This window comes from Crinia signifera, chromosome 8, assembly GCF_055691185.1.
Source record: "Crinia signifera chromosome 8, ASM5569118v1, whole genome shotgun sequence".
Taxonomy (NCBI): Eukaryota; Metazoa; Chordata; class Amphibia; order Anura; family Myobatrachidae; genus Crinia; species Crinia signifera.
In genome coordinates, this window is record NC_139224.1 from 71,068,347 (window position 1) to 71,086,503 (window position 18,157).

The 18,157-nt window shown below is 44.2% G+C and overlaps 1 protein-coding gene across 2 annotated transcripts in view; it reads right to left on the reverse strand.

Annotated features, from left to right (window-relative positions):
• The window catches only part of FIRRM (FIGNL1 interacting regulator of recombination and mitosis), a 127,740-nt gene that overhangs the window by 16,399 nt on the left and 93,184 nt on the right, over positions 1–18,157 (reverse strand). For both annotated transcript variants that reach the window (XM_083156664.1, XM_083156663.1), the window contains 5 exons: positions 16,880–16,975; positions 8,946–9,059; positions 8,604–8,708; positions 3,270–3,350; positions 252–383 (listed from right to left, as the gene is read on the reverse strand). In XM_083156664.1, coding sequence (XP_083012790.1) covers positions 252–383; positions 3,270–3,350; positions 8,604–8,708; positions 8,946–9,059; positions 16,880–16,975 — 528 coding nt within the window. The remainder of the gene's footprint in view (positions 1–251; positions 384–3,269; positions 3,351–8,603; positions 8,709–8,945; positions 9,060–16,879; positions 16,976–18,157) is intronic.

The window sequence follows — 18,157 nt, forward strand, 5'->3', positions numbered from 1 at the left end:
TTTATTGATAAGAAGCATTTGGCCTAGGGGTGCCTTGAAAATGTTTTAATGCTCTAGGGTGCCGTGATTCAAAAACAGTTTGGGAACCACTGATCTAAGGTAAGGTAAATTTGAAATAAACAATGATACTGTATTTAAAAGGGGATGCAGTTAAAATCCCGGCGGTCGGGATCCCGGCGTTCAGAATCCCGACCGCCGAAATCCCGACACATTCTCCCTCCAGGGGTGTCCACGACAAGAACTACACTTACCTCAATACAAATTATTTCTTCTTCTTCTTCTTTATGCTTTGGTAAGATTTTTGCAAAAAATGTCTCTGAAAACTTCTGTTCCTCCTTAAGTCGATCCAGTCTTCTATTATCTATATCTGTAACAGGAATGACCTGAAAAGCATAGTGCTCTAGAAATTAATTATACTTTCTTAATCTGCTTTGGTCATAAAGAATTGCTGTTGAATCTAAAAAGCCGATGCATATACTAGAAGTATGGAATGTATAAGTTGGCATCTAAGAATGATAGTTTCTGGATAAACTATAGATCAGAGTCCCATAACTAAAATATCTTTAAAGTATAATTATGGTTTTCGGTTATTGAAAAGGTACTTTTAAAATGACTCTGGTCTTTCTGTACACTGGCCCTGGCATACCTTGCTCTTTAAATTGTATAGCAATGCTCAGTGCAGTGAATGTAGTGACTCTGTGCATGATGACCGGAGGGGTGGTGGGAAGTGCAGATGACAGTGGCAGCTGACAAAAGGTGTAGGCAACAGTGGCATCTGGGGGCTGGTGGGACATGCAGGTGACAGTGAGGGCTGATGACTTGTATGAGGTGTTAGGCCAGTGGTTCCCAACCCTGGTCCTCAAGTACCCCCAACAGTGCATGTTTTGCAGGTCTCCACACAGAATCACAAGTGCTATAATTAGTTCCACCAGTGGATCTTTTCAAATGTGCCTGAATAATGAGTGCATCTGCTGGGTGACCTGGAAAACGTGCACTGTTGGGGGTACTTGAGGACCAGGGTTGGGAACCACTGTGTTAGGCGACAGAGGCAGCTCATGGGAGGTGAAGGGGATAACAGCAGCAGACAGGGCCAGACACCGCTATATGTTTAAAAGAATCACTGCACAGTGTGAGTTTCAGTACTATATTTAGATGTCACAGATAAAAGAAACCTTTACACTTGTGTCTGCTCTCTCTTTTTGGTGAGTAAGGTACACCCACTAGTCATTCTTCCTTCACTGGGTGTGTTTTTCACTAAAGAAACAAATCTACACATTGTATTTATTTAATTTTCATATCAACGTCTACGGACACCGCATCACCAAATATCAGGACATCAGGGGGAAAGACGCTACAGGCTTTTACATCATAATACCTACCGTAAGTGGGATATGCCCATCCAACAAACACTTACCACTAGTACATATATCCCTGATAACATCTAACCATCCATATTTAAATCTCTCCATATGTTCTTGGGAATATTTTGAGGGAGAGAGAAGGATGGAACATCTGAGATATTAAAAGTGTACCCTTTTCTTTGTATGTTAAGCTGCAGCCAATGCTGCCTATGGAGCCACTGTTAGCCAGGCATTGCAGGGGATGAAACGCCTTTCCCTGGTTGCAGGACAACGGCCCACTGAGAGACCTAACATTTAGATCAGTGGTTCTCAACCTCGGTCCTCAAGTGCATGTTTTCCATGTCTCCACTCAGAATCACAAGTGAAATAATTACCTCCACCTGTGTCAGTGAGTAATGAATGCACTTGTGCAACTGCTGGGTGACCTAGAAAACGTGAACTGTTGGGGGTACTTGAGGATTGAGGTTGAGAACCACTGATGTAGAGCACAAGGACCCAGGGACATCCAGCAGAGTTCCTGAAGAACAGGAAGCCCTGTGATTGCCCGTGGCCAGTGGGGAAAGAAAAGGGGGTGTGACTTGGCTGCAGAGAAGAGTGAAGGAAGCATGTGGAGAGATGCTGAGGTGCCATGGGGAGAGAGGAGCAGCATGCAGGAGTTTTGCAGTAGTGCTGAAGAGAGAGTGATTGTGCGCCGCAGAGCTGACAGGAAGGGATCAGAGGACACAGCAGAAAGACAGGAGCCGAGAGCTACTGATGAAGTGAGACCCAGCAGCCGACACATGTGGGGCCTGTAGCGTGCATGAAGGAATAAACCGCAACTGTCAGGAGCCGGCTACTTGATACAAGTACTCTCACCCACACTGGCCCCAGCCAGCCCAAGCTGTGACACCGATACTGACTACTACGACAAACGTGCCACCCCAAACTACCCCAAACCAGTAGGCTACCCCAGCTAAGTGTCTAGGAGCAGGCAGCCACAGCCTATTACCTATTGGAGAGCAAGTGGAGAGGGCATTGCACCCAGGTTATTGCACAAGATGTTTGCTGTCAATCAACCAGTGGAGAGAGACACTGTGTTCCTTCAGAGAAACAACAAGGGATGTGGTCAGGGACTATACAAGGGGTTTAGAATTGGCCCAATCTGTGCAGCTGCAGTTTACATGTGGAAAGCAAGCGTTTCTTTTTATGTGTTCCTCCCTCATGGAGTCAGCCTGCTATAAGGGACTTGGTATCAGTGTAGACTGCCTGTCTATGCTCCACAGCACTCACTATTGGAAGCTTATGCAATACCTTGCAAGCCCCTGTTGGATTACAAATACTGAGCTTCATTACTAAAACACCATGGTTTGGACACTGAAGTTGTTATCAGGTTGATAGAGAAGCCAGCTTATTCTTTTTTCACCCTTATTAGGTAAATGCCTAATTGTATTATAGCAATATTCGTGACTAAAGCAATTGACAGTTAAGGTTATTTATGTGCATTAAATTTATGCTTGTTGTCACAAGTAGATTTAACGTATAGATTGTAATGATACGTATTATATGTGATTGGTAATAACTCGATTTAATTTGCAATGGTGACCAGCGAAATCTGATCACCGTGATTTCTTGTGCCTTGTTTATATACATGGGGCTCTCAGAGTGCTCATCCTTCTGCCACAGGCTCCTGCACAAAGAAATCATGAGAGGTCTTGAACTAGCCATCTTCCCGGAAAATACAGATATGACATTATACCATCAGAGGGGTGACATTGCATATGTTCAATGTACTTATAAAGGGGGGTATTCAATTAGCGGCGATAAATGATTGGGAGTAAAAGGATAGCCCCCTGGGGATACTACTATCGATGGTAAATTACCATGGGTAATAGGATACCCCACAAGGACAGAACACAGGACAGAGAATACCTTGTTTAAAAAAGATATAACATGGTTCTTGGTATCTTCAGAACTCAGACTTTGTGGCACAATTTCTTCATAGCTTGTTTCCTATAAAAAAAAATACTTCTGTTTAATCAAAATATCAGAGTAGAACTATAAGATGAATCATGTTTCTACATTATACTGGAATATAGACATTTATGGTTTAAAAAAGTTGACAAAATCACTTAAGTCTGATTATGAACAATTAGCATAGTGTACAGTGTGTATCCTCAAAGAACATCTAACTCAGCAACTACTGGACAATAAGGCTGGGTATAAAAAGCTTAAAGGTGCTGCTGCAACAACAAAAGATTGAGTGCAGGGCACCTGAGGGAGTATTCAAATATCTATGCAGTTACACAAAGCAGACACAAGGGGGACACAGAGTTATCTGGAGGCATTTAGTAGTGGGGGTCAGTGGCTGATACTTATAGTACCACACTGAAGATTCTAGGGTGCATCCAGGTAAGTTAGCTCTGAAATTAGAAATACATAAATGTATTACCCAAAGTTTTGCCATTATAAGGCAATGTAGGACCACTATAGCCGAGATGCCTTGCCCTGGCCGGTGGTTTACCATGTTTGCAAAGGTTTAATTTGAGTGACAAGTGAATTTGTCAAAATTGGTGTGCAAATTGCCAAGCAAACATTTTTATTCATTATAATGACCTGTGATGATCTGATATAGGAAATATATAAATTCAAATAAAAAATGTGTAAAAATTTGTCAAATGTGAGCGATGCTGGCATTTTTTACAGATATTTTGCACATCTCTCACAAAGATGTTGGCATTTAAAGGGTTAAGATAGAATTCCTTTATTCGTCTCACAATGGAGAAATTTGCAATTGTTACAGCAAGGTTCAAGGACAGATAAGGGTGAAAATAGCATAATAAGATAAGAACACACATGATAAGATAAGAGGTCCAAACGATATAAATCTAGAATGTAAAGGCCCCCATACATTAGGCTGACTTGTCCTAAGGACAAGTCGGCCTAATGTCAGCCCCGACTTCCCCTGAGCTCCGCCGGCAGGTCCTGATATGATTTCGCACTTGATGTGCCATTTTTCACATGTGATAAATCGGAACGATTTCTCACATATAAATCCGGGGTAGCTGCAGGACAGCAGGGTCTGGGGGAGCTTACAGGCGGGGTGGCGTCAGGTGGCGGGGAGTGGGGTCCGGTCCAGCTGCAGGGGTAGTGGGCTAGCGGCAGGAGTGGACTGGAGAGGTAGCGACAGGCAGGGACCAGAGACCGGGGTCCGGTACGTGGGAGCTGTAAAAGGGGTAGAGAGGTGGCGGGGAGCGGGGTCCAGTCCAGCTGCAGGGGTAGTGGGCTAGCGGCAGGACTGGAGAGGTAGCGGCAGGCGGGGAGTGGGGACCACATAACAGAGTCCGGGTAGCGGCGAGCGAGAGAATAGGAAACATCCTATTCAGAAGACTGGGCGGCCGCTGATTGTCCGAGAGCCATACTAGGATGTTTCCTATTCTCCCGCCGCTACCTGGACTCTGTTATGCGGTCCCCGCCTGCCGCTTCCTCTCCAGTCCTGCTGCCGCTAGCCCACTACCCCTGCAGCTGGACCGGACCCCGCTCTCTGCCACCTCTCCTGCTGCTAGCTCACTAGCGCAGCTCCCACGGACCGGACTCTGGTCCCCACTCCCCCGAGCCTGCTCCCTGCTCCCCGGACTTATGTAATATCTGGGCTCCCGTTTTTCTTATGAGGCACGGTGGCTCGCTGCGCTCGCCACACTATATAAAATCAACTCCATGCGTAGTTGGATAGTAGGGGTATGAAAAAATGGGGAGCATTTAACATGGGAGCCCGGATAATACATAAGCACCGATTAATCTTATGTGCAGACCTTCCGACATCACGATCTGATCCGATGCGCACGGGACCGCGCATCGGATAAGATCAGATGTTATACCCTACGCGATTTGGGCAATTTCACCCAATTTATCTGCCCAATACTCCAGAATCGGGTGAAATCGGGCCCAAATCACGTAGCGTATGGGGGCCTTTAGAACATGTATGTCTCTACAGCAACATGACCATTGTACAAATGCGATTGCAGCAGGTAGAAAAGACCTGCTGTACCTCTCTGTTGGGCATCGAGCGTGAAGCAACCTATCGCTGAAAGTGCTACACCGATCTGTCAATTTTTTTTGGGAGAGGGTGTGAAGCATTATCCGATAAGGATGTTATCTTGCCTATCATACTCCTCTCTCCCACTATCTCTACGGAATCTAAAGGCATTCCTAGGATAGAACGGGCCTTCCTTACTAGCATGTTAAGTCTCTTATTGTCAGCAGTTGATACACTGCTGCCCCAGCAGTTCACTCCATAGAATATGGCCGATGCCACTACACAGTTGAAGAAGGCCTTCAGGAGAGTTCCCTGCACTCTATAGGACCTCAGTCTCCTCAGTAGATAAAGTCTAAAGACATTTCTTTCAGCGAAAGTAGACTCATTTTTGTATTTCTAAAGTCTGCTCTGCCCCTTCCTATATAGAGCAGCAGAATTATCAGACCAGTCCAATTTATTGTTCAGGTGAAACCCAGATACTTGCATATCAACTCCCTGAATGCTCACAGGAGGTGTGTGTGTGTGTGTGTGTGTGTGTGTGGTGGGGGGGGGGTGGGGGGGGTGGGGGGGGGGTGGGGGGGGTGTGGATGCTGACGTTTTCTGAAATCAGCTAAGTTGAAGATGGTTCCCGTGACACCAAGTAGCAAAGTTCTGCACAAGTTCTCTGTACTCTCGATCTTCCTCATCTACAATAAGGCCCACAATAGCAGAGTCCTCAGAGAACAGATCTCTGCATTTTTATTATTATATAAGATGCTAATTTTTTGCTGGTCCATTTGCACTGTGCTGGGGGATGGGTCTTGTCTAGATCAACCCCTTTCTTACATGCACCTATGATGGGCCAACAAATTTATTGAGGAACTAAAATCCAGTTAACACATGTCGTCATTACGCGTCCTACCGACCTTTTCATACCCCCACTATCCACCGCGGAGTGGAGTTCACTTTATAAAATGTGGTGAGCGCAGCGAGCCACCGACATGTGTTTACATGTGTTCAGTGTTCGCTCGCCACACTCCGGGCTCGGGGGCTCGCCACACTTTATATAATCAACTCCATGCCGATGTGGATAGTGGGGGTATGAAATGGTTGGGAGGACACGTAACACGTCCGCACGCCATGCTTTGGGGTGACATGGATAGTGGAGGTGTGCTATTTCCCATTGCATCACATAGACGTGTATACCAAGGGTGTTATGCTAAATCGCAACGCATGCGATCGCATGCGATTTTACGTGTGATGCCATCTGTGGCCAGGCAGTGAATAAATTAGAGCTGCCCATACACGCTGCGATTTTTAAAGTTCAAATCACATTGCATGTGCGATAATCGCACAGTGTTTCGTGGGGGGGGATGCGATGCGCGTACCCGCGAGTGCGATATTGTATTGTACAAAAAGTATGTGCAGGCAGTACTTTTTGTACTACATCGCATCACATGTACTTTTGTTTAGTATATACTATGCTATGTCCAGTGCTGTACTGTATATATTGTGGTATACCCAGTGCTGTTCAGTATACAGTATATTGTGGTATATCCAGTCTTGTTCTGTAGATATTGTAGTGTATCCAGGGCTGTAATGTATATATTGTGGTATGCACAGTGATGTTCAGTATATAGTGTAATACTTTTTGTACTACATCGCATCGCATGTACTTTTGTAGTACAGTGCGATGCCTGCATACACGCCCCCCTGTCAGTAACAATTCCAGAGGCGCCAAGACGGAAGCTGCAGAAGCTCGTGATGAGGAGTGGAGAGCAGAGAGCCGGAGCAGCGTGTCCTACTGTTAAATTGTTTTCATTATTTTTTTTTTTGCTTTGCAGATTATACTGCACACATAGACCCTGCCTGGACTGCCAGACCCCGCTGGCTGGAGGCTGGATCCGGCACGGGGGGGTGGGGTCGATGATGTGCAGGGGGGGGATTATATGAGGTGGGGGAGGTTAAGATGTGGTGCAGGGGGGTGATGATGTGCAGGAGGAGCAATGTTGTGCTGCAAGGGGGGTTATCATGTGCAGGGGTGGGGGGTGATGATGTGCAGGAGGGGGCGATGTTGTGCTGCAAGGGGGGTGATCATGTGCTACAAGAGGGGTGATCATGTGCAGGGGGGGGTGATGATGATGCGCAGGGGGGTGATCATGTGCACGGGGGGGGGGGGGGTGATCATGTGCAGGGGAGTGATGATGTTTTGCAGGTGGCGTGATGAGGAGGTTGTCATGTTGTCGTTTTCACACTGGTGCCTTCTGCATCAAAAGGGGCCCCCCTTGAAGTTTATCACTAGCAGACATCATTTATCTAAAGGTATTTCGGTACTTGTTTCCTAGCATGGCGCCCGTCGTGGGTTATCGCATGCCTTAACTTAAGGTATGCGATGCGACCGACGCGATTTAACATTGAATACAATGCATTCAATGTTAAATTCCTATGTAAAATCGGGTCCATTGTTTGCCATTATAATGGCATACAATGCCACTGATGCGATAGACCCGATTTTACATAGGGAACAATGTTAAATGGCCCAATGTACCCGATTTTTGATTGTATACCCACCCTGATGGATCATTTGTATGTAAAATTCCTGTGATTATCATTTCACAGACAGAGCAGCAATTTTTTCCATGCTGTTATAATTATTATTATTATTATACATGGAGAATAGCATGTGGAGTCATTTTTTTCTATTGTTTCAACAAGCAGAGCAACTGTATATGGTTTATGGATATTGATAGTGTATTGAGGGCGCAGCCTATAGTTACCAGTTATTATTATACATGAGGAGTAGCCAGTGGTGTAATGTCGTTATTAATGTTATTATTTTTACATTGGTCGTTCAGTGCACTGTCTAATAACTTGAATTGCTTATATCAGGGGTGGCCAAACCTGTCCTCAAGATCTACCAACGGTGCATGTTTTCCAGGCAACCTGTGGATCTATAGTACAGGTCGGGTATCCCGTATCCGGGCATCCCATATCCGAATTATTCCAAAAACCGTGGTCTATAACAATATAACAATACCGGGTCTTTACCGGTTTCTGCAGTGGGAAAGCAGCATAAGCAAATTTAATGTTTTTCCACTTAAATTGTAAAACAGCTGAAACTCTTGCATATCTGTGTAATTTCCCAACTCACACTTTCCTTTGCGCAAGAATAAAACGACCAAAATCTATTATATAGACAGGTGAATACACATTAACAATAATACATAATATACACCTTAAATACAAAATACCTCAGCAAACTGAGTAAAAGCTTCCAATGCATGCTGATTAATTATCCATGTTTCGTCTGCAAGAAGCCTGGAGAATAAGCTTGATATCTTTGGCAAAACTGCTGTCTGCAAATAGAAAAGAAAAAATAGTAATCTTTATTAAATTGTCTAAAGTATGAAGGTCCTGATTCAGAGGTGGATGCAATTCAAAAAGACATTCCTGAAAAGTGATTGGGGGGGGGGGGGGGGGGGTGTCGTCAACAGGTGTGTGGGAACATATCTGTGTCAGGGAATGCACGGAAGGGAAGACGCATTTCCACTGACAGATATCTCCATGTTAATTTTTGATGTTGGAAAAGCTACCTGAGCCTCGTGTGGGATTATAATCTTTCCAAGTAGCGACAAGAAGTCCAAGGTTGCCAACTTCACATGAGATGGGGAATTTCGTTGACACACAGACGAAGTCAGGGATACAACCTTAAATAATGAAGAAATATATATACATTAATGTTAGGGGAAGGTAACACTTAAGACCATTGATTACAATTTGCTGAGGTCAGTTCTGGTATTATTTTTTTTGTACAATAATTCAGATCAGTTTTTCCAATATTTTGTTTTCTGTAAGAATGAAGAAACAGAAGGCCCCCCATCCACTTGTGGGAATATGACCACTTTTTATCTGATTCCGAGCATCTAGAACGAGGGATCCGATGAAAAGTGGCCATATCGCATGTCATTTTCCTTAAACTCTGATCCAAGGCATGTTCTCGTGCTTCTCGGATTAGAGTTGCAGATCATCATGACTGCCATGAATATTTATCATACTCCCCAGCAATGACTGGGATACATCGTATGCAAAAGCTAGCAGGTGAGTTGGCAGGGTATAGCATGCAATAACTGTTTCTAGTGGATGGCCGGCTTAAAAGTATCAGGACTTTTTCCAAACAAAAATATATAATGCAGCAATTACAGTTGTGCTACTACTCCTTGTTATACCATACAATTGTAATTTTATTATACATCCCTTTGTCTTTTACTTTTTGCTCTTTTCTTCCTACGTTGCCCCTTTTCCACTAATGCTGCACCTTCTCCCCTCTTTCATTTAGTTCCTAATCCTCCAGCACTTAACACCACTCACTCCCATGATCTTATAATTACTAAGTATTATATTTTCACTAACCTTGGTTACCCTCATAGTTCTGTCCCTTAAAATATTTTTAAACTACAACATTCAGCACAATTATGCAAGGAGCCACTAACAGGCTCCTACAATACTGATCCTGTGGCGGGGTCATGTGGGTCTCAGATGAGCCTCGTTTAGCAACGCAATATGCAAATAATTAGAACCTGATACGGATTGTGGCAAAATGCAGCACCTGCCAATCGCATGGTAGGGTGTGCGCTGGCTGAGTGCTCTTTTACATACTTTAAGTATGGCAGATACAGTATTATATCTAGTCAAATTTTGGCATACTGTAGCCTCCAGACTACCTTTACACTAAACTTGAACAACTATCCTTACAACAAGAATAGCTTATATTACAACCAATAGACCCTTTCCAGAGACTGTTGGACGCGGTTGCGGCCACCGAAAATCGGCTGGCAGACAAAATTGCACAAGTCCAATCGGATTTATCCATTATACACCACGACCTGCAGAGGGTGAGGGAGAGAGTCGGTGAGGTGGAGACTAGGGTCTCCACAGTGGAAGACATTGTGGCCCCTCTGGACCGACGCACCACAGCTGTTGAATCCCAAATCCAAGGAATCAACAAAAAATTGACGGACATGGAGGGGCGCCTCAGACGAAACAATGTTCGCTTTGTGGGACTCCCTGAAAAGGAGGAGGGTGGCTCCCCGGAACAATTTCTGGAGAAATGGCTCACCGACACATTTGGCTTGGAGGAATTCTCTGCGCACTTCGCTGTTGAACGAGCTCACCGTGTGCCCATGCGACCACTACCACCAGGCGCCCCACCTCGAACCTTCATCGCCAAATTCCTGCACTATCGCGACCGAGATGTGATCCTCAGACTGGCCCGGACCAAGGGCCCTCTCAAGTGGAATGGCTCACCTGTTTCAGTCTTTCCTGATTTTGCTGCTGACGTCCAGAAGGACAGGGCCCAATTTGCAACCGTCAAAAGAAGACTGAGGGAACTAAATATTCCATATGCTATGCTCTTTCCGTCTAGGCTACGTGTGGTCGCTGATGGAGAGACCAAATTCTTTACAACACCGCGGGAGGCTGCGGTATGGCTGGACAGACACCGACCACAGCGTCATGCCCTGGCGCCTGAATGACTATACTCCCCTTACTTCAAGACTGATGAGTATATCCATATATAAGCTGGCTGACGCCACCTCTTGTTAACAGAGGCTTACGCAACTGTTTATATAGTATCGTACTTGCTTGTGTTTTTTGATTTTTCTATTGCTCATATAGTGCACAACTCATTCTGTAATGGAGGAACGCACTGGAAGGTGCTCCGTATCCGTGATACTGCGGCGCACTATATGAGTGCACTCTCGCAGCCCCGGGAGGCTGCGCATATATATATATGACCTAGGTGGGGAGCCGCTCTGGCTCTAGGTCATTAAATTCTTTGTCCCACTGTAAAGTTGTGATTAGTACAATAGGTATACCCTAAGTATGCCTGTTTGAGTTTCCCCCTTGGCCGGTGTTCTAGAGCTGGGGGATAGATAGATAGTTAGTAGATAGGTGTCTATATGGTGATCTACCATTAGATACAGGGTTTCTTTACGGTATTTGCTGGGGCTCCAGGTATGCCACAGTTGGGTTCTGGTATACGGGGTGGGGGGTTTGGGTTCAATCGTTCATTTTGGTGCACTTGCATCATGTGTTTTGTTTTCACGTCTTTATGTCTTTTTTGTTTTTTTTCTATTTTTTTATTGAGCTATGACCGTGTGACCTTATCAATCTTCAGTGTCATTGTGCTCCCCTGCGTGTGTAGAGTGAAATGGATTAGATGTGACAATGGGTACACTTAATTTTCTGACATGGAATGTGGGAGGTATTAACGACAAGGTAAAAAGATCCTTGGTTATTAGACAACTGAGGCAATACAACTCTGATGTCATTTGTCTCATGGAAACTCACCTAGTGGGTAGTAAGATCTTGTCACTAAAGAAACCGTGGGTTGGCTGGGCCTACCACTCTACATATACCTCTGCATCTAGGGGTGTCTCCGTTCTCATTAAAAAAACGATATCCTTCTCCCTAGACACCGTCCAGACAGACCCATGGGGAAGATTTGTGTTCATAAAATGTTCCATTCAATCTATCCCAACCCTTCTCATGGCAGTATATATTCCACCTCCATACTCCCCGTTTGTGTTAAAAAAGGTGGCAGAATTTATGGCATTGCACCCAGGGGTCCCCGCAGTGTGTCTGGGCGATTTTAATAACCTGATGGACCCTGCTTTGGACAGGATCTCCATGAAGAATCCCCAGGTGCGACCGAAAACAACCCCCTTTGCCAAGGTTGTAGCGGAAATGGGCCTGGTCGACGTATGGAGATCCAGACACCCAACTGATAGGCAATATTCATGCTTCTCCCACTCCCACTCGACATTCTCGAGGATAGACTTAGCCCTTGCTACACTAGAAATCCTGCCCAGGGTCCGCTCCTCGAGATATGAGAGTAGAGGCATTTCGGACCACTCCCCCCTCTCACTGAGTATGGACTTTGACTGTCAGAGGGGACAGGCGGTTTGGAAGCTTAACCCATACTGGCTCACAAATATGGGGGACGGCCTGGAGCTAGAGGCCGCATGGAGGGAATTTTTTGAACACAACTCAGAGGGGGTCCACACGGCAATATTATGGGACGCCTTTAAAGCATACCTCCGGGGAACGCTAATCCAAAGGATCTCTAGCTTAAAATCCTTCTTTAAAAAACGGGAGCTAGCTCTTGAAAATGATTGTATTGCAGCAGAACTGCGTTACTTACGTGATAGACTGGATTCCTCCAAGTCCTCTTGGCTGGAAGCCCAGAGGGAATGGAAAAACTGCTTGCTAGATAAGACACGATATAAATTGTTGTATACCTCCCACTCTGTATATGCATCTGGAGACAGACCGGGTAGTTTTATGGCTCAGATAGTAAAAGGTGAACGCAGGGCTTGTACAGTTACTGAGCTACAGACTTCCCGGGGTGACACGGTGACACGAACCCCTGATATTGCAAGTGAATTTATGTCTTACTACCAGACACTGTATGAATCGAAGGCCAACTATGCCCTGGATGACCTACGCGCTTATCTACATGCCATCCCACTACCCTCACTGACCAGTGAACAACGAGATCTCCTAGACTCCCCCTTCTCTATTACGGAGATCACTGCGGCTATACAGGCTTCCCCTTGCGGCAAGGCCCCGGGCTCTGATGGAATCCCATCTGAGCTATATAAAAAGCACATCACCTTCTTTGCATCACACCTGCATTCTGTCTTCCAGCGAATATATGACACAGGGTCCCTCCCAGGCTCTATGTCTGAAGCAATAATAATTGTTATACCAAAACCTGACAAAAACTCTAAACACCCTGAATCATACCGCCCCATCTCGCTGCTGCCCACAGATGTTAAAATTCTAGCTAAGGTCCTGGCTACTAGATTGACACAGGTTATTACGCATATTATTCACCCTGACCAGACGGGCTTTATGCCCAACAAGTCCACGTCTGTCAACCTGCGACGTTTATTTACGCACATGCAGCTTCCTAGGGAGGACGCACCTGTGTCGGCCATAGCCTCACTAGATGCAGCTAAGGCCTTCGATTCTGTCGAGTGGGGATATCTCTGGGAGGTGCTAGACAGGTTCGGTTTTGGCCCCAAATTCACCAGGCTTATACAAACCTTGTACTCCACCCCGACAGCCAGAATCTCGGTTAATGGGTATGTGTCGGAGTCCTTCCCCCTCTACAGGGGCACGAGACAGGGCTGCCCCCTCTCCCCACATTTGTTCGCTATAGCCATTGAACCCTTAGCCTGTCTAATTAGAGACTGTACCTCAATTAAAGGACTGATGGTGGGATCTAGGGAGGATAGAATAGCGCTATACGCAGATGACATTCTCCTTTTCATCCAAGATTATTCAGTCTCCCTACCTATATTAATCGATATTATTAATGAATATGGTCAATTCTCTGGTTTACTAATAAACTGGTCCAAATCGTCAATCACCCCGCTGAGAGGACAGGCCACAGACATCTCAGCCAGCCTCACCCAGCTCCCTTGGACAGACAAATTTAAATACCTGGGCATCTGGGTTACCAATGCCCCAAGTACATATATACAATTAAACCTACTCCCACAAATCTCTTATCTCCGCTCCAAGATCCCAATATGGAGCAAACTCCCACTCACGATCACGGGAAGAGTTAACCTAATTAAAATGGTCTGCCAACCTAAATTACTATATGTCCTCCAACAGTCCCCAGTCTACATCCCTCAAAAGTACTTTACTCAAATTAACGGCCTCCTATCTTCAATTATATGGGCTAATAAACGACCAAGGATCAACATACAAACCTTAACCAGATCCAAAGACAACGGAGGTCTGGCGCTCCCTAATTTCCAACACTACTACTACGCAGCACAATTATTGTTCATCTGGGAATGGCTGAATGAGACGGCTGACGCCTCCCTGCACATGCAGATGGTAATGTCCGCTTCCCCCGATTTAACCCCCCTACAGGTACTTCTAAGCAAAAATGCAAAGGCGACCAAAATCCCTATAATTAAACAGGCAGTAATTGTATGGCAGCGGGTGCATAAGCTAATGGGGGGCAGGGGGTGGGACCCTGACACTCCAATATTCAACCCCGGGGGTTTACCGGAACTCTCCTCTTTGCAAGTGCGGGAGACATGGAATATCTGGGGTGTTGGTACGTTGGGGCACTTGTATGCTAACAACACTTTGAAACCCTTCCAAGAACTACAACTGGAATTCCCTATCCCCAACTCACAATTTTACAGATATTTACAGATGCGACATGCTCTCAATACTCAATTTAAAACAGTTCCTCTGACTCTTTCTGACTCCCCGGTTAAAAAACTACTAAGCGGCAGACCACAGGGGCACTTAGTCTCCATCGCCTACTCGTCTATGCAACAAATTCACCACTCTGATCCGCTAACCCCCCTTAAACTAAAATGGGAGGCTGATTTGGGACCCCTCTCAGATGACACATGGTCCTGCGCACTTGAGGCCCCAAAGCGGTCTACTACTGCTATTAGATATCAGCAGATACAAATGTTTATATTACACAGAATATATATGACGCCAGTGCTGCTGTGCCGTATTGGGGGGGCTCCCTCCTCGGCCTGCCCAAAGTGTGGCTCCCTGGACGGTTCTTTCATACACATGGTATGGACATGCCCTAAGATAACGCAATATTGGAACGATGTCATTGGGGCTATAGAATCCACAGGCATACCTAGAGTGGCTCTGACACCAGAGTCCTGCCTGCTAGCCGCTATAGATGAAGAGATGTTACCAGACCCAGACAGACGGTATGTAGTTAACTTATGCACTCTGGCCAAGGTATGCATAGCCAGATTGTGGATGGCTGGGGAGGTCCCGAGGGTGGGCACCTGGGTGTCCTTAGTGAATGAGGTGATAAGCCACGAAAAATTTGTATACTTGGCCAGGAAGTCAGAGAAAAAATACTACGCCATATGGTCTAGATGGTTGGACTCCACATACTCAGGGAAAGAAACGTCTGCCGACTAGATGATGCGGCTCTACCCTCGTGGCTGTAGGGACAACCTCAGCTCAGCTCAAAATACCGACTGTAACTTGGGTGGTATGATATGTAGGGATAGGAACATACTGATGGACCCATGAGACACGACCTGTATGCCGATATGCCTCCCGCCCCTCGCACATCTTATCTGAGACCCATGATACCTACACTTTGGGAACTACACCTATAATACTAACCAAGATGCTGGACTGGGGACACGCGGTCAATTGTGCTACTTGTTAAAATAATAGAATTTACTGCGTTTTACTTTATTTTATTTTATTTTATAATTAAATTCTCCAATGTCACAATGTCATAATGGCATGTTATATGATGTCTGATACATGATAGATGGGTGCCTCAGTGATCTCCGGATTGCTTTCTGGGTTACTTGGGGCACCATATCCTCTGGAATGATGCTGTACATGTTTATTGATTTGTTTTTTTTTTTTTTTTTTGAAATGTTAATGTTTAACCTGCAAAAAATTCAATAAAAAAACGTTTGAATTAAAAAAAAGAATAGCTTATATTAAGTGGTAAGGTTGTCTCGGACACACATGCCCCCCCCCCCCCCCCTTTTTTTTTTTCTTTCACTCTTTTTCTTTTGCTCTATTGTGTTCTATATGTGATCCATAATTTACTGAAAACTAGTGTAAACGTTACAAGAAGTCCTTATGAGTCTTCTCATTTACTTAAATAAACAAATTTATTGAAAATGGAATACAAAACACTAACAATTGTATGTATATATGTAACATCTGTAAAAGAACAATCACATTTGCATAATAAGGAGTGATGGTCAGCCTGAGGGGGGAAAAAACAGACAAACAATACAGTTAAAAAAAACTATCCTAACTATGCAAGCAGATATATTAGCGGTCACATCAGTACGGACATATGAGGGAGAGATTCAACCATATTGAAATGAAGACAACATACTAAAGGAGAATTACAGTAATTTCTTAATTAGCTAAAAAAAATGGGTACTCTGTTATAATTCCAATGTGATGGAAACTGAATTAATTTGTTCGTGACCAAGATTTTCTGTGTCCAGAAGCTCCCTGAAAGAATATCTGCATTTTCTTGTTTCCATACTTTCTGGTAGGCATATGCAGATCCGGATTTACCCAGATTTCAAAATGGGATCTTCTTGGTTACCCTGCTGTCATATGTTTTAGAGCGAAAACATGTGACATCTGATAGCCAATAAGATCCCGTTTTGAAATCTGGATAAATCCGGATCTGCACATCCCTGCTTTCTGGCCAAATCAAGTCTGGGGATTATGTGCTAAAGTGTCCTGAAATCTTTAGTGGAACTAGGGATAACCATTTGAGAAAAAACCCATTGACCATCGGTGGTTAACCATTGATGGTCATTGGCCATCCCAAATTAGAACCCGATATCATGCATTAGAGATTCAGGTTCACTTATGTAATGAACATTCAAAACTCAAAAATGCTACATCGTTTCACCGGACATAAAACAATATTTAAGAACTAAAACAAAGTACTTGCAAGATACAATACCTGGACTAATATGGGAGGCTCTACTGTCTTCACAGAAAAAGCAAAGAGAGCCAAAACAAGACACATGGTTTCTTGCAGGGAATGCTGCCATGAGACCTGTTACAGATGAAAAAAGAGGTCATCATTACTACTTGCCGCAACATTTGTCTGAAATAAAACATCCACATTTTGAGCAACAACTATTGCATGGCTAAATCCTGCATTGTACAATGTTTCTAACTACTGTTTACTGTCTTCAATAACAAAAATTCCATAAAGAACAAAATATTTTTGTAAATGCAGATAGAGTTCTGGTGTAAATTTACTAAATATCTCAGAAAGACAAAAAAAACCACTTATTTCCACAATAACATACTATTTAGAAGCATGAAATCTGCTGAGAATTAACGCCAGCATGGCATCTGGTAGTGACGGTTTCCAACATCATTCTAAGCACTTGCCAGGGAAAGGCTCTTGTAATATAGGTCCCAGCAGTACTGCTTTTAATTATAACAGCCGTGTCTATACTGCTGGCCAATGGTCCGCACTGTATCTGGTATAGGGCCCTAATATATATTGTTTCCAAAAGGTATCACAATTTGTATTTTTAAGTCTCTGCACAGAGCATAAGACTTTCATTTAAGTATTGCTGTGTGTACACATAACAATAGTATGGGAAAAAACAACCAAGGGAGGGCAAGGTTCCGAAGAAACAAAATTATCGTAAGTATAATTTGCAATTTTCTTCCTCCATTGCAGCCATTACCAAAGCATTCTAATGGGGGAAATAAAGACACATAGTCCAAGTCATGCTTAAAGAATATATTAAATAGTTATAACAATGCTTGTTCAAGCACAACTTTGCAAAAGTGGGGGTTAGAGACATCAATATTATAGTCACTGGAAAAAGTTTGTATCGATGACCATGTTGCTGCTGCACAGATGTCTTTCACAGAGACTTGAGCTTTCCTTGCCCAAGAAGTAAAATTGAAGCTGGTGGAGTATTCCTTGAGTTTCTTCTCATAGAAAAAGGTACTTTAATCACTTCCCTAATCCATCTGGAGATGGTAACTTTAGAAGGTGCTTCCCCTTTCTTCACTCCTGAATGTAAAACAAACAGATGCTTCGTCTTTCACAGATATGTGGCTCTTACCAGATAGCTAGACATTGCCCTGAGCACATCTAGCATATGTAGTTTTTCTTTGTTCTCATTTTTAGGACTGGGGATGAAAAACAAGTAACACTACCTCTTGTAGTCACTCCCCTTAAAATTACAAAGGTAAAAAAAAAAAGTTATGC